The sequence below is a fragment of the Poeciliopsis prolifica genome, unplaced genomic scaffold (assembly GCF_027474105.1).
Source record: "Poeciliopsis prolifica strain line A6 unplaced genomic scaffold, Auburn_PproV2 SCAFFOLD115, whole genome shotgun sequence".
In the NCBI taxonomy this organism is placed as follows: domain Eukaryota; kingdom Metazoa; phylum Chordata; class Actinopteri; order Cyprinodontiformes; family Poeciliidae; genus Poeciliopsis; species Poeciliopsis prolifica.
The window spans coordinates 492,633-512,294 of NW_026562490.1; the positions used below are offsets into that span (position 1 = coordinate 492,633).

At 37.1% G+C, this 19,662-nt stretch overlaps 1 protein-coding gene across 5 annotated transcripts in view; it reads right to left on the reverse strand.

The window, feature by feature from the left end:
• The window catches only part of szt2 (SZT2 subunit of KICSTOR complex), a 122,596-nt gene that overhangs the window by 91,651 nt on the left and 11,283 nt on the right, over positions 1–19,662 (reverse strand). For all 5 annotated transcript variants that reach the window (XM_055024132.1, XM_055024130.1, XM_055024131.1 and 2 more), the window contains exons 3-11: positions 17,376–17,549; positions 15,030–15,200; positions 14,591–14,713; positions 10,826–10,988; positions 9,274–9,380; positions 8,104–8,314; positions 4,904–5,074; positions 4,588–4,819; positions 3,233–3,362 (exon numbers count right to left, since the gene is read on the reverse strand). In XM_055024132.1, the coding sequence (XP_054880107.1) occupies positions 3,233–3,362; positions 4,588–4,819; positions 4,904–5,074; positions 8,104–8,314; positions 9,274–9,380; positions 10,826–10,988; positions 14,591–14,713; positions 15,030–15,200; positions 17,376–17,549 (1,482 nt within the window). The remainder of the gene's footprint in view (positions 1–3,232; positions 3,363–4,587; positions 4,820–4,903; positions 5,075–8,103; positions 8,315–9,273; positions 9,381–10,825; positions 10,989–14,590; positions 14,714–15,029; positions 15,201–17,375; positions 17,550–19,662) is intronic.

The following is a 19,662-nucleotide window of genomic DNA, read 5'->3' on the forward strand; positions in this document are numbered from 1 at the left end:
TAAAGCTTGCTCAAATAAATATATATATCAAAACTCTAATGAGGTTTGTGGACATTGAAATTAATTGAGTAATCTTATTAGTAGTGCTTCTTCTATTTAATGTAAAATCCATGTACATGATTCTAGAAAAGCGGTGGTTTTGGACTTTCCTTTAGTTGATATGTAAAATAATGACCCTGGGACTCACAAAGTCCCTGAAACCATTCTAGCCGTTAACAAGTGCTTGTTATTCTTAGAGAAAGTGCTACCGTTAAGAGAAGTGGTTATTGGGGTTATGCAGTTGTGAGGGCTACTCAACTGATTGCTTCTTAACTGAAAAGGGTCATAACTTCTGGATAGTAGGTAGTTAGAGCTAGACGAGTCTCTCTCTTCACCAGCTTAGACAGATTGTCCCTCTCAGGCCTTCTGCAGGGTAATACCCTGGTATTAACCCTTAAACCTGGGTTAATACCAGGTTTATTAAGGGTTAAAACCTGGGTTAATAAACACAGGTTTTATTAACCCTGGGTTAATAAACCAGGGTTAATAACCCTGGTTTATTATCCAGACCTGTTAGACAGGGAGCTGGTCAGTAGTCAGCCCAGAGGAGTTGTGAGGATTAGGGTGGGGCTGGCTATTGTGTAATTACCAACAGTGTGCTGGTCTTACACCTGACCTTATGATTATTCAGTAGTACACAGTGACCTCCATATTCCAGAGGTTGAACCCTCCCAAAGCCCATGGCCCAGACGGACTTAAGGGGAGGGTTCTAAAGGAATGTGCTACCCAACTAGGTCCTACCATTACAAAGATATTTCAGCTGATGCTTAACAGCAACCACTATCCTAAAGCCTGGAAGAGAGCAACCATCATCCCTGTGGCAAAAACTCCCCACGCCAAAACTAATACTGATTTCAGACCCATTGCCCTAACACCCATCCTTAGCAAATGCATGGAGTGTCTAATTTACAATAATCTGACCCACCAGGCAGCAGGTCAATTAGACCCCATGCAATTTTCTTATAGAACCAACAGTGGAGTGGAGGACGCCACACTCACTCTTCTAAATAACTTGCAGTGTCACTTGGATAAACCAAAGACTCACGCCCGCATTCATTTCATGAATTTCTTTGCCTTTAACACGGTGTAACCACACCTCCTTCTACAACGCCTTTGTAACCTGAAAGTCAGTTCTGGCCTGGCCCTCATCAGGGATTTTTTGAGGGATCGACCCCAGCATGTGTGCATCAAGAACTGCCTCTCTGACTCTCTGGTCCTCAACACTGGTGTTCCTCAAGGAAGTGTGTTATCACCTTTGCTCTACTCCATATACACCAATGAGCTACAGTGTCATTCTGATGACCCCTCCCTCATCAAGTACGCAGATGATATGGCTCTAATTGCTTGCCTATGGGAGACAGATACCTCCCCCTAACCTACAGTATATTAACACCTTATCTGCATGGTTTGATAGCAGCTTCCTGGACCTCAATGTCTCCTAAACCAAGGAGATGAGGCTGGGAAGCAGCAAGAAGGGAGAGAGGTGGATCGGGTGACTCAGTTTAAATACCTCGGGACAGTTACAGACAGTCACCTACAGTTTCAAGATCATGTGGACTACACAATTTAAAAAGGTAGACAGCGCCCTGTTCTCCTGAGAAGACTCAGGGGCCTGAACACCATGTCCATGGTCTACAAGTCCCTGACCGAGAGTGTGCTGACATTCAACATCGTGTCATGGTATGGGTACCTCTTTGTCAAACAAAACAACAAGCTGGGACATTAGTACATGCGGGCCCTAACAAAGAAGGCACATCAAGTCCATCTGGACCCTACTCACCCTCTTCCCTGTGCTTTTCCATCTGGACATAGACTTAAAAGTCCCAATGGCAAGGAAGAATGGCTACAAGCGGTCATTTGTTCCATCAGCTTGGCTATTCTAAACAAAGAATTGATTATAGTGACTGAGAATAGATAAGTTTATGTGCTCCCTAAAAGTCTGCTAGTAGTATTTTTACTGATTTTTAATTTCACACAGTAACACAGTGCACCGTAACTCAGTGAAGAAAGTTCTGTGTGCTCTTCTTAGCAGCAGTATGGTAAATTTTAAATGGCTTTTAATATTCAACTGAGTGACATGGGTGGAGTAATATGATTTGATTTGATTTCACAGATTTTATCTTACCATCTATACATACATTTATTATTTTATTCCTCATTGTGCTGACTGTGATGTGTGTTTGTGTTGTGTGCCATTACCAGAGCAAATTTTCCATTTTATGTAAGCTTAATGAATAATAAAGAAGTCTAACGTCTAAAAGTAAAACTAAAATTTAAATGGGCTTTTCTCAGTGGCACAGAACACCAGTTATGATGTGTTATTTAAATTATAACTTGCTAAGTTGCTTTATGTTTAAATCTTTTTTTTTTTGTTTTTACATATCCTGGATGACTGAGAACAAACAAGTAGATAGAAATAATGAAGATCTGGGAAGCATCATAACTTAAACTTAATGCTCAAAGCACCAGAGTTTTTCTAGAAAAATATCCAGATTTTTTCGTGTGTGTGTGGTTTTAGAGGATTTATGTTGAAGATGGTAAGAAATAAAAGCATACATTTCTGTTTATCTCTGGTCTCGGCTCCCACATACTGAGCTGTTGGCTTGTTTGTAGTGCTTAGTCCTTCAAACTCTTCTCATTAACATAAGTATAAAGAGCTAAATATAATTAAGATATTTGCTACCATCGACAAGGGGGGGCTCTAGATAGACTTTTCTCAGATATAGGTTCGACAGGAAAGGTCGAATTGTCACTGAAATTATTTCAGTGACAATTACCTCTGTCATCAACAGAGGAGTACCAATGACTTTGTCCATGTGTGTATAGCCACCTAATTATCATCTCAAAGCAGTTTTTAAATGGAAGAAATCCTTTGACAAGCCTTTTTTAAAATCCAGTGAACCATAGATTTTACAAACACACATTTTATGTTCATAATCTCCTGAATTGGCATAAACAGATTGGTCAGGTAAATTTCTATTAGACATTTGCTAGACCAATACATTCTGTAACATACTGTTAAAATTTTCTCTGTGCCATTTTCTGGCCCCCCTGAGAATACACTGCTTTAGCAGCTTGTCATCAAACTCAGCAGAAATTTTAAGTGAATGTAAACAACTCATCAATGTAAACACATTTTGAAACATAAAAAACATGCAGGCTGGAGTGTCCCGGGAAGTGTATTCCACCGTACCGGAGTTGTAGAGCCAGGAGGGATGTAGAATAAAGGGACTCCATTTTTGGTGCTCTCTGGAATTCTGTAGTTCTCGGGGATTGAATTGAATGACTGCAGATGCACCAACATCTGATCAGTTTGGTTTATGCTGGGAAAGACACACATATCAATGAAATACATTTCACCCATTTAAAAAAATAATAGCCCTTAGTGCAGTCTTTTTCAAACTGTAGTCCACCCCCTAAGTGGTCCATAAGGTATTGTATGTAAACAACCATTAATATGCAGGACAAGAGCTCAATGTGCAAAGCTATAGCTAGCTTACCAAAGGATTGTGTTATAGAAAATGGAAAAATGGCTTAAAAACGGATTACTCAAAGAAAAGATGCAGATACCAGTGAAAAGAAAACAACTCCAGAAATATTATAAGTTCAGAGGAAACTAAGTCATTGCTGCTGAGTGTTGATGTGTCATTACCTAGCAAAGTAATTCCTTTGAACGGCTCTATGTGGTGAGCGGTAGGAATCGCTCCAGTTAGTCAGAACTGTTCTTTGAGTTTTACAACTTTGCAGGTAATGAATGATGCTCTGCTTCCAGGTCAATAGCAATGTTACTTTTTATTTCATCAAAATATATTAAATTAAATAAAAATACAATACATAAATACAATTGATAGAAATGGGTTAATTAATTTTAATGGTGCAGAAAAGGATTTCTTGTTTCTGTTAAAACATCTGTTTTAACAGTACTGAATAAAAACTTTAACACACCACACACTACAGGATAAACGATTACGAAATTGCAAGCGACAATCTTAGAAATTAAGAGCAAAAAATCTGTGGTGTGAACAAATGCATCAGTAGTCGGATGTGCCCATCTTCTCTATTTAAATCTAATGATTACTGAAAGGCAATATGGTATACAGACTGCATAATCTGTTTTCTTTTGGTTGAATGCAGTAATTATTTCCACTTTGGCTTTTTGTTGTTTAGTTTAGTTGTTTAGAGAATCCATTTTATTGTTGCTTTTGGTTGTTTTCTTTACTTTATCAGTTCCAGTGTTAAGTGTTCTTTTGAAAATAAAGTGCATCTATCTTTGGTAGGAAATTGCTTGCATTATCACGTCATTTCTATTAAATCAGTGTAAAAAAGTCTTCAAACAATATTTTTGTTTATCGCAATAATTTTTGAGACAATCGATCAGCAAAATTTGTTATCATGACAGGCCTACATATATTAAGATGCAATGTTATTCAGGTTAGGTTATCTATTACTATTTGTTAAATGGCTTAAGTGGTCCTCAGCCTGAAAAAGTTTGAGAAACATTACTTTAGTGCTATATAATGCCTGAGTGGAAACCTTGAGAAACAGTACCTCTGAAGGGTGTTCCAGAAGCGCCGGATGACAGAAGTGCGGTATGGACTGGTGATGGGCTTCCGCTGTGTGCAGCTGATATCATGCAAGATGTCATAGCTGCCTTCCATTGTCACCTCCACCTTAGTGCTTCTGTTGGATGAGTCTAAAGGCCAAGTGGCAGCTGCTAGGTACTCAATATGCATGTTATGTTTCCACAGCAGAGCCAACTTCACCTCCAGCTGTGTCCCTCCTAAAGGAAACAACAGAATATACTCTGATCATCTTGGTGAGACCTCTGGTCTCTTAAATGTCACTACTGAAAAGAGTCTTTTACCTTTGGTGAGGCTGATGTCTCTGATAGTGTAGCCTTCTCTCAGTCGCACTGAAACCACACTTATTAAATGTGCATGGACTTCTTTCTCTGTGTGCTTCTTCCTCCGCATGACCAGGGCTGGGTTACCACTGGCTGACACTAGGTGCTCATTGAACAGTTTGTCCTGGGAAACTACAACATCAACAATTTTGTGGGTTTACTCATGAGTATTGAGAAACCCTACAAATTAGTGTCAGTGCAGGATGACATGCATCGTCAGCTCACTAAATATATATATTTTTTCTCTCTTTTTTTATTTACATTTTATTCATTTTTTAAATTGTATTCTAATAGTATAAATGTGAGATTTAAAAAGAACTTCCAATGAAAACGGTTCAATAGCATTTCACCTGACTGCTTTTTCTGAAAAAAGTTACACAAGTTAACTTTCTCAAAATTTTACTTGCACTTCTATTTTGCATTGTGATCTGCAAAACAGTTTACAATGCAACTGTGAACTGTTTATGTTCAAACAATTAGTTTGAAAGATATCAACTTTCCGAGGACAGATAATGAATTGGAGAGAGTTCTGGGAGTGCCTATCACTATAATGTAGGTGCAAGAATCTATCAAGTCCTTAAGTTCAGGTAAATCCCCTGGTCCTGATGGTTGCAATTGAAAGATTTGGTTTTGATAATGACTTTATCCTTTGGGTTAAGGTATTGTACTCATCGCCGGTGGCCTCAATTAACACAAATTACATGGTGTCTTCACCCTTTCTTCTTAGAAGGTGCATTAAGCAGGGATGACCTCTGTCTCCCTTATTATTTGCTATAAGAACTTTTCACTGTTATTAAAGATTATGGAGAAAGATTTTGACTGGTGGTCCCAATTACCATCATCTCTAATGGGACAGAGATAATGGTAGTACAGTGTAGTGCTTCAGGCAGTACTTCTGGGCAGCTAATGAACAGAAACTATAATATTGGAGGTGTGATGCTGATGCGTCACCTGCCAGGGAACAGACTGAAAGGGCATCTAGCCGTTATTCATGGTCCTCTCCACTTTGTTCCCAGCTCCCCATTTCCCCTCTCCCTGGTAGAGGACAATCCCACAGTCATGGCTACATTAAGGATCTGGAGCCAATTCGGAAACAGTTTGGGCCACATGGATTCTCGATACAAACTCCTTTAACCAAAGATTTTAACTTTATGCCTTCAGTCACTGATTTAGTTATTAAACTCATGGCATGACAGGGGGATCAAGACTGTAAAGGATCTTTATAGCAAGAATACCTTTTTATTCTTTTCTGAACTTCCATCTATATTCCAACTGCCCAATTCTCATCTCTTTCAGGCCAGGGATTATGTTAAAAATGGGTTTCCACAATTTCCTAATCGACCCCCTGAAACACTTTTGGATACTCTCCTGCAATTAGACCCACAATGGAAAAAATGCATTTCATTCTTATATAATTCTATTGTTAATAATACCTCAAGATTTGCAGCTTTGGTTAAAACAGCATGGGAGGGAGAGCTGGGTGCTGAAGTGGAGGGGGAGAAGTTGGAGGCTGCCAAGAATTGAATTCAAAAGTCCTCGATCTGTGCCCAGCATGTTTTAATCCAGTGCAAAATATTTTATAAAGTGCATTACACAAATGCAAAATCAGTAATAATTTACTTATCGATCAACGATGCTTGCAATAGGTGTGGACAATCGCCAGCTAACCATGCCCACATCTTTTGGCCATGCCCAAGGCTGATCGGGTATTGGGGTAGCATTTTTAAAATACTAAGTCAAGAATATAATCAAACAATTCTCCCCAATCCATTATCAGCTATATTTGGCATCCCTCCAGACCTGGACCTTTCCTGTTCTTTGAAATGGGTTATAGCCTTCACTACTCTCTAGCCTCAAAGACTTATTAAACTAAGCGTTCCCTCGTCTCGTGACCACTGAGTTAGAAAAGTAATTTACAACATGAAGCTGGAAAAACTCAGATTTTCACTTAAGGGTTCCACAAGTAGATTTATGGAGAGTTGGAGACCTTTTCTATCTGTACCATGTCTTTGCTTCTTGATTCAGAAAAGAAACTTATCCATAGGCTCTGTCATCTATACTGGAGGTCTTGACCATATCACAGGCATCATGAAATCATAAGATAATCAAGCAATTTCAGAGCAAAATGTCTTGCCCAGCGTAAGGAAACTTGGTGTAAGGTGAAGATCCTGGGTCCTGGCAAGATAACGACCCAAAACACACCTCCAAAAGCATGCAGGCATGGTTGAAAGGGAAAAAATGGACTGTTTTAAAATGGCCAGCAATGAGTCCTGCTCCCATTCAAATTGGAAATCTTTGGGTGGAGCTGAAATCTGCCATTGGAGAAAGGAACCCGTCAAATGTTCAACAGCTTGAGCAAACTGCAAAAGAAGTGTGGTATTGCTACATCTACCACAACGGCTTTCCTCTGTTGTTTATCCACTACGACAATGTCTGGTTGGTTCGTCTTTACCATTCTGTCTGTCTGGATCTGGAAGTCCCACAGGATCTTAGCTCTGGCGTTCTCCACCTCCTTTGGGGGTGTTTCCCACTTTGATCTCGGGGTTTCCAGTCCATATTCTGCACAGATGTTTCTGTACACTATGTCTGCCACTTGGTTATGTCGTTCCATGTACGCTTTCCCTGCCAGTATCTTGCACCCTGCTGTGATGTGCTGGACTGTCTCAGGGGCCTCCTTGCACAACCTACACCTTGGGTCTTGTCTGTTGTGGTAGATCTGGGCCTCTATTGCTCTGGTGTTTAGGGCCTAAGCAGCTAGAGCTCCAAAGACTGTGACCAGTATCCCACTCTTCAAAGTTAACGAGGAAATGCTTAATCTCATTTTCTGAAGCAGGCTGATCAGACTGCATTTTTCAGCATTCTTAATGCTGGACGCTATCTTGCTGACAATACAACTTTATAAGCTTGAGAGAACAGTGATGGAAAAATCTTCCTGATATCAAACATCTATTTTGACTGAGGTTAATCTCATTGTCATACGTAAGAGAACCTTAAAGGTTCAATCTTTGCAACATTTGGAATTATGAGAGGATATCTTGGACCTAGATATAACAAAAGCAGAAAATGTTCTTGCTCCCCCTGTCAGGTCCATCACAAACAAAAGATACAAAATATCTGGCCTCAGATATAGTTTGGCAATCACAGAAGTTTAATTATCTCACCACAAAAGTACTCCGAGTTCATGGACTCTGGGGTCTTGAGGAAAGTGTAGGTTAGGAAGGCCCTGTGGTAGGCATTCATCTCTTGGCTGTTTTGGTCAACTTCAGGGCAATTGGGCAAATAGGACCCAACGGTGGCCAAAGATATGAACTTCATCAGTTCTATGTTTGGGATGTAGCCAAAACTGCAGTCATATGAGTATGAACCGCCGACCTAGAAAAGTACAACCACAAGTTAAAAGAAATTATTAAAATGCTGCTACAGGATGACTTTTGAAAGTAGAAACAAAAGCTGCATTATTAATTTGCAGCTAAGCTCAAATGTATTCATATTCCTGGCAGATGTAGAACTAAAAATTACCTTCATGCATTAGGTTTGTTTCTGATAGGAATGGAACAGACATGAAAGTCAAACTTCATGCCTGACTCAAGTGATTGAGAGAACAATCAAGTCAATCACTTGAGTCAATCATTTGATTGACTCAAGTCAATTGAGTGACTTGATTGATTACTTGACTCAAGTAATCAATCATTATTTGATTGATTATTTGACTCAAGTAATCAATCAATCATTACTTGATTGATTACTTGACTCAAGTCATCAATCAAGTGATTGATGACTTGAGTCAATCAAGTAACTTGGAAATCAAGTACTTGAGACTCAAGTAATCAAATGAAAATGACTACTTGAATCTACAGGAGGCTGCAGGTTTTAGTTACAGTCTCCTGTAACAGGAGACTATATTTTCTGTAGGGTAAGGGTAACCCTTATTTTAAGTAAGCAGTACTAAATCAAACAGTACAACCAACAACAAAAAAATTAAGTTAATGTAACTTAAACTAATTTTATTGATTGAGTCCTAGGCCTTCCTCTTGAATTCACTATTGAGTCAAAGTACTTTCCAACACATAAAAAAGCTCAGTTATCAAAAACATACTTTTTCTAAATTAATTCAGCTTAGATAGGGTGAGTTGGAGCGACTTTTCAACCACAAGTTCCAAGTAGCTTACTGAAAGCGAGTATTTTGATGAAAACTGATAAGTCAACTTACTATTTTCAATTTTGCATTTACTGTGCATGCCATACATGCAGAGAAACATATGTTCTACGTATATCTATATGACAATTTCAATATACAGAAAGGAAGTTTTAAAACATTTAAATAAAAATACCTGTACAAAGGAACAAGCAATGGTTCCACTTCTGAGCTGGTTCAGCAATGTTTCACACACAGCCACATCAGGAACACTTGTCACCCCATCAGTGATTATGATGATGCCTAAAACACACAGGACAATTTCTATAATGTCGTGCTGTATATGACATGATGCAAAATAGGGATGTAAACACATAATCAGTTTATAATTAATTGCTGAATAATAATCTCTATGAAATAACCAGTGATGCATGCAAAATCCTCATAAAATTGGGGGTAAATGCCTGTACAGCATTCACATAAAGAATAATGCAAAATTGTCAATGCCTTATAGCATTCATAAAATACTGTTATAATTAGGGATGCACTGATTGCCATTTCCTGGCTAATCGACAGTCTTTAAAAAGCCTGGCCTGTCACTTCGGATTTTGACCAATCGCAATTTTTATTTTGTCTGAAATGTTGCTAAATGTAGTAAGAAAGTCACTGAATTAGCAGCAGTGGGGTGACTATTATTAGCTGTAAACATTCAGACATGACCTGGTGGACCGTTCTATTAATCAAACCTGTTACAGAAGAGCAGAAGAGGACGGTCGTTGATTTTTAGACGTTCGCTGAGGTAGAAAAGATTGGTGGATAAGATTGGTTTTACATGCAAGTATTAGGCCAATCACCAATTTGTCACTGAGGATGATCAACAATCTGAAATCAATTCAACAGTTCTGGTAAAACCCACAGAGAAAGCTGGGCACTTCACACTCTTAAAAAATGTTCTTGGATGTAGTTCATTTTATGGACATATTTAAATAATCTCACTTAATTCATTTGATTTATTGATGACAACTTATTTTTTTGTGTTCAATTGACTTAAAAGTAACAATGAACTGACTTAAATGAACTGAAAGAACCGTTTTACTTTGACTTAATTTGAAACAATTGAGTTGAATGCGTTTCGTGTCCAACATCCGACCAACTCAATATATTATGATCATCCAACTCAATTCATTAAGTTTATCCAATTCAATTTACCAAGTTTTTATAACTTAATTCATTAAGAGTGTTTAACATGACAAATTTAAGCCACTCTTACTGAACTTATTTATTTTGTTAATAAATAATTCAAATCTCTGACTAAATTATACAGAAAGTCATCTCAAACTTTTAAGCAGTTCCAAATTAAAAAAATAAAATATCTAAAATTATATTATCACTCACGTCATACTTGAACATAAAAAAATTATTTAAAGCATTTTAAATGTATGTTTCAAGGTTATTTTAGTTTTTCAAATCTTGTACACTGAAAAAAGAAAAGAGTTGAACCAACTCAATTGAATTGATTCAATCGGTAAGAAGTAATTCCATTAAGCTTATCCAACTTATATTATTAAGTTGATTTAACTTAATAAAGAAGAGAGGGAAGACATACATTCTATCATTTATTCACAGTGGGTTTTTAAATGTTGAAAAGAAGAAATGTTTAGCTCTTTTTAAGAAATCTCATCATCTCAGTAAAAGAAAAATAAAGAAAAGATAGGATTTCTGCTTCTGCGTTCTTAATTCAAACCTACCTGCACTGGAATTTGAGGGCAGGAGCTGAAGGGCGAGGATTCCCTGGCGTATCATGCTGACAAGACCCATATCAGCAGACACCATGGACATTCCCTGCTTCTTATGCGACTGTTCTTCCAAGTTGTTGTTATGGTGATTTAAGCTTTGTCCTGGTTCCACAAACTATCAAACAATAATATTTCTTTTAATCAAGTATTACATAATGAAAAATATTAGAACTATCTAATGCAGTGTTTCTCATTTGTTTTCTGTCATACCCTCTTGGGATCATACATTTTTTTCACAGCAGACTCATATAGCTGACCTCGAAGCTGCATGCTTGGAAATGAAGGGTGTGCTGCTTGAGACATTAGAAAGGAACAAAATTCCTGAGGGAATTAAGGTAGATCAGCTACTGATTTTGTCCTCTAGCTGCTAACCAAGCAGCTCATGCTGTCAGGTGAAAGTGAACTCCAAATTCAGTGAGCACAGCGAGCTCTGGCACCAAGACCACCTCCATAATTGTCCATAATTGTGAATTTGGAGTATGAAAGAAGCAGTTCTGAGGAAAGTCTGGGAGCAGAAAGTGGAAATGGAAGGCAAATGGCTTTATTTTAACAACAATTATGCTACTGATGACAGAAAAACGTAATGCACATGGCCCGTTAAAGACAGTATTGAAACAGAAAGGTGTCAGATTCCACATCCCATTCTCCAACATAAGAATCTTCTGAGTCTCTTCTGTGACTTGTTTAGTTGCACAACTTTATTAACATGTTCAATTGTGGCTGTTTTCACATTTATTGTGCTGTTCATGTTAGTTTTGATTTTAGCAGTTTTCTGGAGTCCAACGCTAAACTCAAGGTCATTCACAGCAAATACTGTATATTAACTTAACATTAACAGAAACAGTGGGACAGATCATCTGGGACAAGATGGACTAAATCTAACTGGGGTTTATGTCTGCTTATTTCCAACCCCAAAAAGCACAATCCACGACTCATTACATTTGCAAATGACTTTAGAAAGAAAAAAACACAAGCCCAAAGTTGCTTATAATAAACAGAATTGGCAAATGAAACTCAAAATAGTTCCTTTTCAGCAACAAAATGTGCATCTACTACCATTTTTTTACATTTCTGTCATTGCTGGCTCTGTTGCATAGAAACAGCTGTCATTCCCCAAGAGGAAATAAAATTTAATTACAAAAAAATAACACAAAGTGGTTTTGATAAATAACTGTAGTCTTACTATTAGATTTGATATATACTGCTCAAAAAAAGAAAAGGAACACTCAAACAACACAATATAACTCCAAGTAAATCAAACTTGTGTGAAATCAAACTGTCCACTTAGAAATCAACACTGATTGACAATCAATATCACCTGCTGTTGTGCAAATGGAATAGACAACAGGTGGAAATTATTTTCATATTTATTTCATTCATTCAGATCTAGGATGTGTTATTTGAGTGTTCCCTTTATTTTTTTAAGCAGTGTAGAAACACGTTAGATTACCCGTTACTGAAAAAAGTGGCGCGACATCAGTAACGCATTACTGACATCACTGGAGCCAAAAAGAGCCTCCACTCTATGTCTTCTTCAGAGGTTTTTGTGTCGATTTCTTCAGTCGTGTGACACAGTGTAGTGTGAATGCAAACTACAGACCTGAAAATGTAACAAATGTTGCAATTACCATCCCCAATCAAACTGAGTCTTCCGGATTATCAGCTGTGAAAACTCCCAGAGAGACAATTATGTCCCATACAGTGACCAGCTTTAAATAAATGTTATTCAAGACCCAAAATTTAAACAACAGCTAGAAAAAGGTTTAACAGCATCATGGGTAGTCCTTAAAGATGGGCACTTTCAAAGTTTCCAGGAACTACAACCAGAGTTTGCTCTAAGAACCCAAGATCATTTTAGATACCTACAATTAGGGGACTTTTATAATAAAGAGATTAAATATAAAATAGACCTCAATGAAAATGTGATGGTTAAAATGCTGATTGAAACCTGTAAAAGTAAAAAAACACAGAACAGAATCTTTATAATATTTGTTAGAAAGTAGAAGCAATGACATATTGGATATTAAGACAAAATGGGAATGGAAATTGGGACTTATACTAACAGAAGAATATCTGGAAAACCCAAATTACAACCTCCTCTTCTAGAATTTGTAGAAAATATTGTTGAAAAAATATATTCTGATTTTTTGTTAAACCAGTAAATTCAAATGTAGAGTTCAACCATGTTGAAAAGATTGCGGAGCGTTTAAAGTTAACCATACACATATTTTCTGGCTTTGTCCCAGAATTACACAGTTCTGGAACAAAATACACAAAGAGATTGTGACAATACTAGGCTACACAATACCTAAGACCTGTTTGGTTTTACATTTTGGTCTTTTGGAAAACGCTGTTCTAAGAAATGACTTATTTGTTTACATTTCTGTTGTTGGCGGCCGGAACGGCAAACACCAGAAAATTGCTATGTATTGTTCGACCTTTTTTCTTGATTTTGCTCTAACAAAAAGCTTTCAACAAAAAGCAACTTATTAAAAAAAAGATTGTTTTATTGGTTATTTAAACCATTCTGTATTCAAATTCAATATTATACCACATTAATTCACAAGCAATTTCCAATACAAAAAAATCAGTTAAACAAGAACAAATGAACATCTCGGTGAGCTGAAATTCCAATGCATCTGGAGTAGTGTATATATAAAACTGCAAAAAATAAATTACAAACATAAATAAAGGGAAAATCCTTCTCTTGATGTTTTTGTCTTCATATTGACAGAGATGCATATTAAACAAACACACGCAGAATAAACAAGAATATTTACATTAATTTCACTAGCTAAAATGTCAGTTGCAAATATGTTGTCAAAGGATTTCACCTTTTCTTAAATAAATCAATGGGTAGGTTTAGTTTTGCTGTTATTTTCTCCATTGTTTAAACACTCACTATTCTCTCTCTCTGTTGATGTATAGTGGGAGGTAAAGGTCTATACCAACATACCGTACTCATTTACTTTGCTACCAGTACAAGGATTCCAAATAGGTACAGTTTTTCTTTACTTAGTAAGTTACTCTGGAGCACTCCCAGAACAAAGACAAGGGGGCTCCATTCAATATAAATGTGCGAAATCTTTGAAAGCCACCGGGACTTTAAACGATTGTTGAAACAACTTTTTATTTCAAAGAAAGAGCGAGGCTTGCTGAGCCGGTCACATCACAGATCACTCTGATTAAAATGACTTTTTACTCAATTTAACGACTTTCCTCTGGCAGTATTGCATCTTTATTCTGCCAATAGTATAGCCATTCTGCTAATATGATTTGGTTCTAGTAATATTATTTTAAAAAATTAAATAAAATTTCTTGGCCTGGCCATAAAACTATGTTATACTTGTTTTACTGACCAGTGCCTCCGTTTTTCTTTTTCCTGTCAAACTTCTCCATCTCTCCTCTATGATGGTAGATATATTTCAAAACATCTGTGCTTGTACCCTCAGCTCCGTTTACAACAGTGATGTGTAGGCACATTTGTCTTGAACATAAGCATTTATTATGTTTATATAATAAATGTTTATTATGTTTATATTCAAGACAAAATTATCAGTTCCATTCCATGCCACCAAGCGGTCAACCAGTTCTCTGTACTCTGTTTCTTGACCATCTCTGATACACCTGACTTGGATTATCACAGTATGCAGTGATGGGATGTCAAACTTTTATGACATCAATAAAACTACGTGCAACACAGCTTAGAGGGCATACCTGTTGTTGCTGCTGATGCAGGACATCTGCTGTGTTGCTCTCCAGAGATCTGAGCTGTTGATAGATCTGATGTAGGAACTCATTCAGGTTTGCTTTATCAAGCTGGCACCCCTGGACCAAAACCTGAAAGGGAAATCAACACTCAGCAAGAAATTGCAAAAAGCTAAAAATTAGAAATGTATGCACAGTCTGCCCTAACACCAATACTGGGTACAAAAAAAAACACAAGACTGAACATTAAAAGGTGAATTTCACTGCAGTTCCATTCAAACCAACTAAGACAATAGATAGCTTTTAGAATATGGTTACCTATATATATATTCATTCCCACACTTTCACTTACTTTCACACACAAAAATACAAACACACCATCTCTCTGATGTCATTAGAAAGAAAACTTGCTTTGATTAAGTGGATGAAATACAGGATAACATATAACCTGGTGAGAAGAGAGACCAATTATTGATGAATAAACCAAAATGGTGATGAAGATCTTGGGCTTTAAAAGCTGATCTGTTCCAGGAACTTTAAATGGTTGAGCGAGTCCAGCCAGGCACTTAGACAATGCATGAAACACTTCATCAAAGATCATCTCTCCTGTACTGTCATCCTGCAGAGTACAAACAAGGACAAATCAAATAATACATTATCCACCCCATATGTTTGCCAAATCAGACAAACCAAGTCTATATTGAGTTGGGACAGTGTGCAATATAAAATTCTTAAGATGTTATTTATTCTATATACTTTTAGAACCTTTTTTATGCAACAAAAGTCTAAACAGACCTTATGATATAAGAGCCATAAATAATAAAAATAAAAACATTGGATTTCAGGACACTCAAGGTCACTATACAGTAAAACACCAAGACACAAAAAAAACAACTATTGGAAAAGGTGAATTAAGTTTTATTTACATCAGGGGTCACCAACCTGGTGCCCGGGGGCACCCGGTCGCCCGCAGGGACCTTTTCAGTCGCCCGCGGAGCCACTTCTAAAAATAGCCATTATCATTAGGGAGCACTACCAAAAAATAATTTAATTAAATGGTTTTACATTGAAGTAATGACGTTTGTTTATATTTAGAGTTCAAAAGAGGGAAATGATAAAAACGTTTAAAATAAATTGCTTTATGTATAAAACTCTTTCCTGTTGTTAATGTTCAGAACTGCGCAGGCGCCTGCAGGAAGCTATCGGAGCAGCAGCGCCTGCAGCTGCGCTCTGCATAGCTTGACATTTTCCTTTAAGTAAAGAAAGAAAAGAATAACTTCTGGAGTTTTTATTATTTAACCCTATTTACTATTAACAAAATTGTGAAGAAAAAATAAATAAATTGTGTCAAAACATCTTATTGTAGCGCACACCTGGGAATCAACACTGTTCTCTTTCCGTGAACCACATGAGGAGGCTTCGCTTCCATGTCTTTATTATTTAGCATCATCTGGAAAAAAGTCCGCTGCTCTTGGTTCAGGTTTGTGCTGATTTTTGCGCATTGGAGAGGTGCTTGTGCTCTTGCAGGTCAGGTGCAGTGATAGTTTTGTGTCGGACCTTTATTTTTTCCACATCTGCTGGTGTCAGCCAGCGGGTGACCCGTCAGATGTTCGGTTCGCGAAACCACGAAAAAAGCGAATAAACCCGTCAGAACCGCACAGACTGTCAGAAGCTCAGGCTGAACGTAGAACAACAGGAGGTTCAAACCCAACTCGTTCATTTTTAGCTTGCAGAAAAACGCAAAGCCGTGAAATTAATAAAAGCAAACTGACCAGTAAGACTTGGGCTTTGGGGTTCCCCACCTCACGCATCAGACCGACAGCTGTGTGTGTATAATATGTTTTGACACAAAAGATATTTTATTTTCCACAATTTTGCTAATAGAACAGATGGTTAGATAAAACAATAACTCTTCTTTTCTTTTTTATTTAAGGGAAAATTTCAAGGTACTCAGTACAGCTGCAGGTGTTACTGCAACAATCCATCAGTTTGCTTTGGTTTATTTCAGTCACTTGTGGCCAGTTTAGAATCAGAGAAAAACTCCAAAACAGAATCAAATTTAAAACTCTGTGAGCTAAAAACTTCTGATCACATAATAGCAATTAACCATAACTGCCATGGTAAATTATTACTGATAACTATTGTTAGTGGTCCTGACATTAATATGATCAGGCAGTATTATCTATCTATCTATCTATCTATATATATATATATATATATATATATATATATATATATATATATATATATATATATACTTTATCAAACAAGTGCCCTTCGTGTTGCTCTGTACCCGTGAAGTAGCTCCCAGTCTCAAAAAGGTTGGTGACCCCTGATTTACATGTTAATGTACACATTGTTAAAGTAATGTATAGCACCATGGCTGTTCAAGGTGCGATAAAAATATTAAGTGATCTTAAAATAGGTTTTCCCAACCCCATATTGAACATGTTTATTTTGTACATGTTTTATTTTTATGTGTAAAATTTGTACATTTCTTTTTATAGGACAATGGACAGATATTTGCATCTTGCTAAAGTTGGTGTATTTATTACATTATCGTCTGTTCATTAATATGCACAGTTCAGTTTAAATAAAATTAATTAAATTCAATATCAAAGTATTTAAAGCAATATCAAACTGAATCGTGAGGTTCTCAAGGAAAACAAACAAACCATACTCAGCCCAAGCTATTACGTACAGTCATTCTGACTTTAGAAAAGATCAATCCTGAAATTTGACATACACAACATTTATAGATGTGTGTCTGTTAACTTCTGATTGCAACTCTTACCACGATCCCTGTGGAAGGGCTGAGGTCCAGCTCAATGATGAAGCGATACCTGCGAGCCAGAAAGGTTGCCTGGGTGGATGGCATCAAAACACAGGGGCCTGTAGTTGGGATGGAATCTGGCTGCCATCCCTTTGGTTGGACAGCAGCCAAGTCCAACTCATTTTCAGAGTTTTGCTGTCAAACAAAAATACATCAAACATCAATGAGATATTCGCAATATTATGACAATAACGAGAGACATTTGTTAAAATCAGACTTGGTGCAAGTGCATCACAAGAGATTTGATCATAAATGGGACACAAAAAAATCACCACAATGAGGAAATGGCACAGCAAGACAGAACATCAGTGAGCAGTCTCACCTAGGAAATGTAATGTACCAACAAGTTTTATGACATTCAATACAGTCAACTTTTATGAGTCAACCTTAGGTGACATTTATAGCAGGTCCTCCAATCGTATTGCGCAGAGCATCCAAGCATGCCATTTAATAACCAATCTCAGGCAGGGGTCTTACTTAAAGTGACACCGACACTTTTGAGAGTCGATGTCACTTTAAAACCAATTACATAGTTCAAAAAGATGAAATATTGTGCTTCCATTCTGTGTATACAAAAGCTTTCAATATTAAACATATTTCACAGACCACTAAAAATTCTATGACATTGGAGGGTGTTGTAGTTTTCCTCTGTAGTAATTTGGTCAATGTCAGCACCATCTTATTGCAAAATGAGGGTAAATCAAAACATAAAGAAGATTGATACTTATGTCAGAGGAAGCAGAGGAAGTTGTGAGTAATTTCAGCAAAGATTTGAGCGATTCATCTGAAGTGTTGGAGGAAGAGGCCAGATGAAGTGATGAAGAAGAAGGAGCTGGTTCTAATGAACCAATATTACTTGTTCAGAAAGCAACAATTAATCCAACATTTCCTGGGAGGAACTGTCCAACGGTGAAGGGTTGGAGCTGGATATAAGCTGGATATAAGTCACCTCCAAATCACCTAACAGTGATAAATAGACCTATGCATATGATGGTTATTCATCTTTTATTCTTCTTCATTGAAATAATCCAGTTACTTTAATGTAACTGGTTCAAGTTATGCATAACAAAGGGAAAAACCAAAACCACTTTCTCACTCTGTATCTTCCAAGCTACACACAGACTTGTTGCCATAGCAACTGACAACAATGCTGGCTCATGTTTTAGGATTCAATACCAAAAAAACATTCAAGAATTTTGCACACGGAACAGTACATTTAGTTTGTTGCAGTAGTATGTTTTAGGCTTAAAATAATTGGGTTGGTAGATTATCTACTGCTTCTACTTTACTGAATTCTTCAGACATACTGATCGTAGCCCACAAAATGCACATTTTATTAAAAAAACTAAACAAAAACATGTCTTACCTTTACTTATAAATGAAATCCATTCATTTGTCTATCCTCAGCATGTCTTTTCTTGTATACTACTCCGTTTGAGAATCATCAAACTGTCTCAAAGCAAACCTTTCAGCTTCGGTATTAGGTCTTCCTTTTCTCATTATCTCCTACTTCAATTGAAAATCCACTTTAGAAAACTGTTTAAGTGTAGAAATGTAGTCTTCCATGTTGACGAGAGAGAAGAAAACAAATATATCGCTGTACTTTACTTATTTACTGTATTGCTAGCTTGCTGACACTGCAGTTATGGAATCACAAAACCGATGTCTGGGATCATGAGTGCCCCTACCATGAGGCAAGAGAACTGCCTGCCTCACCTCAAATCTGTTCTCTGAGCACACAAAACACGTTACACGCAGTTGGTGACATATAATAGTATTTTATAAAAAAGAGCTAAATTACAAAAAATCTGTTCATACATTAAATGTTTTTAACCATTTTAATGGCGACTTACAGACAGAAGGAGCATGATCCCATAGAGTGGCAGCCAGTGGAGTTAGTCAGAGGTTTATTAATCCCATGTGAGGCTCAGCTCACTGCATGATTCCATGCATTTGAACAGGAAATTCAAATGCAATTCAGTGATTTTGAGGAAAAAATAAGCAAAATTGGTTAAGCTAATTAAAAAAATACTTTACAGTACAAACCAGTGGGTAAATATAGTAGTATAAATTATTTCCTTATTACATATTTTTTCATGATGACAGGTAAGGCTCTGCCTCATTTGCCTTCCCTGACCACACGTCACTAGTGTGAATGTAGCCATAGTCTTTGCTCAGACTCTCTGCTCGCTTACAACTGCGTTAACTGCGTTTTTGCACAGTCGCCAGGCAACCTTTCAGCCAATAG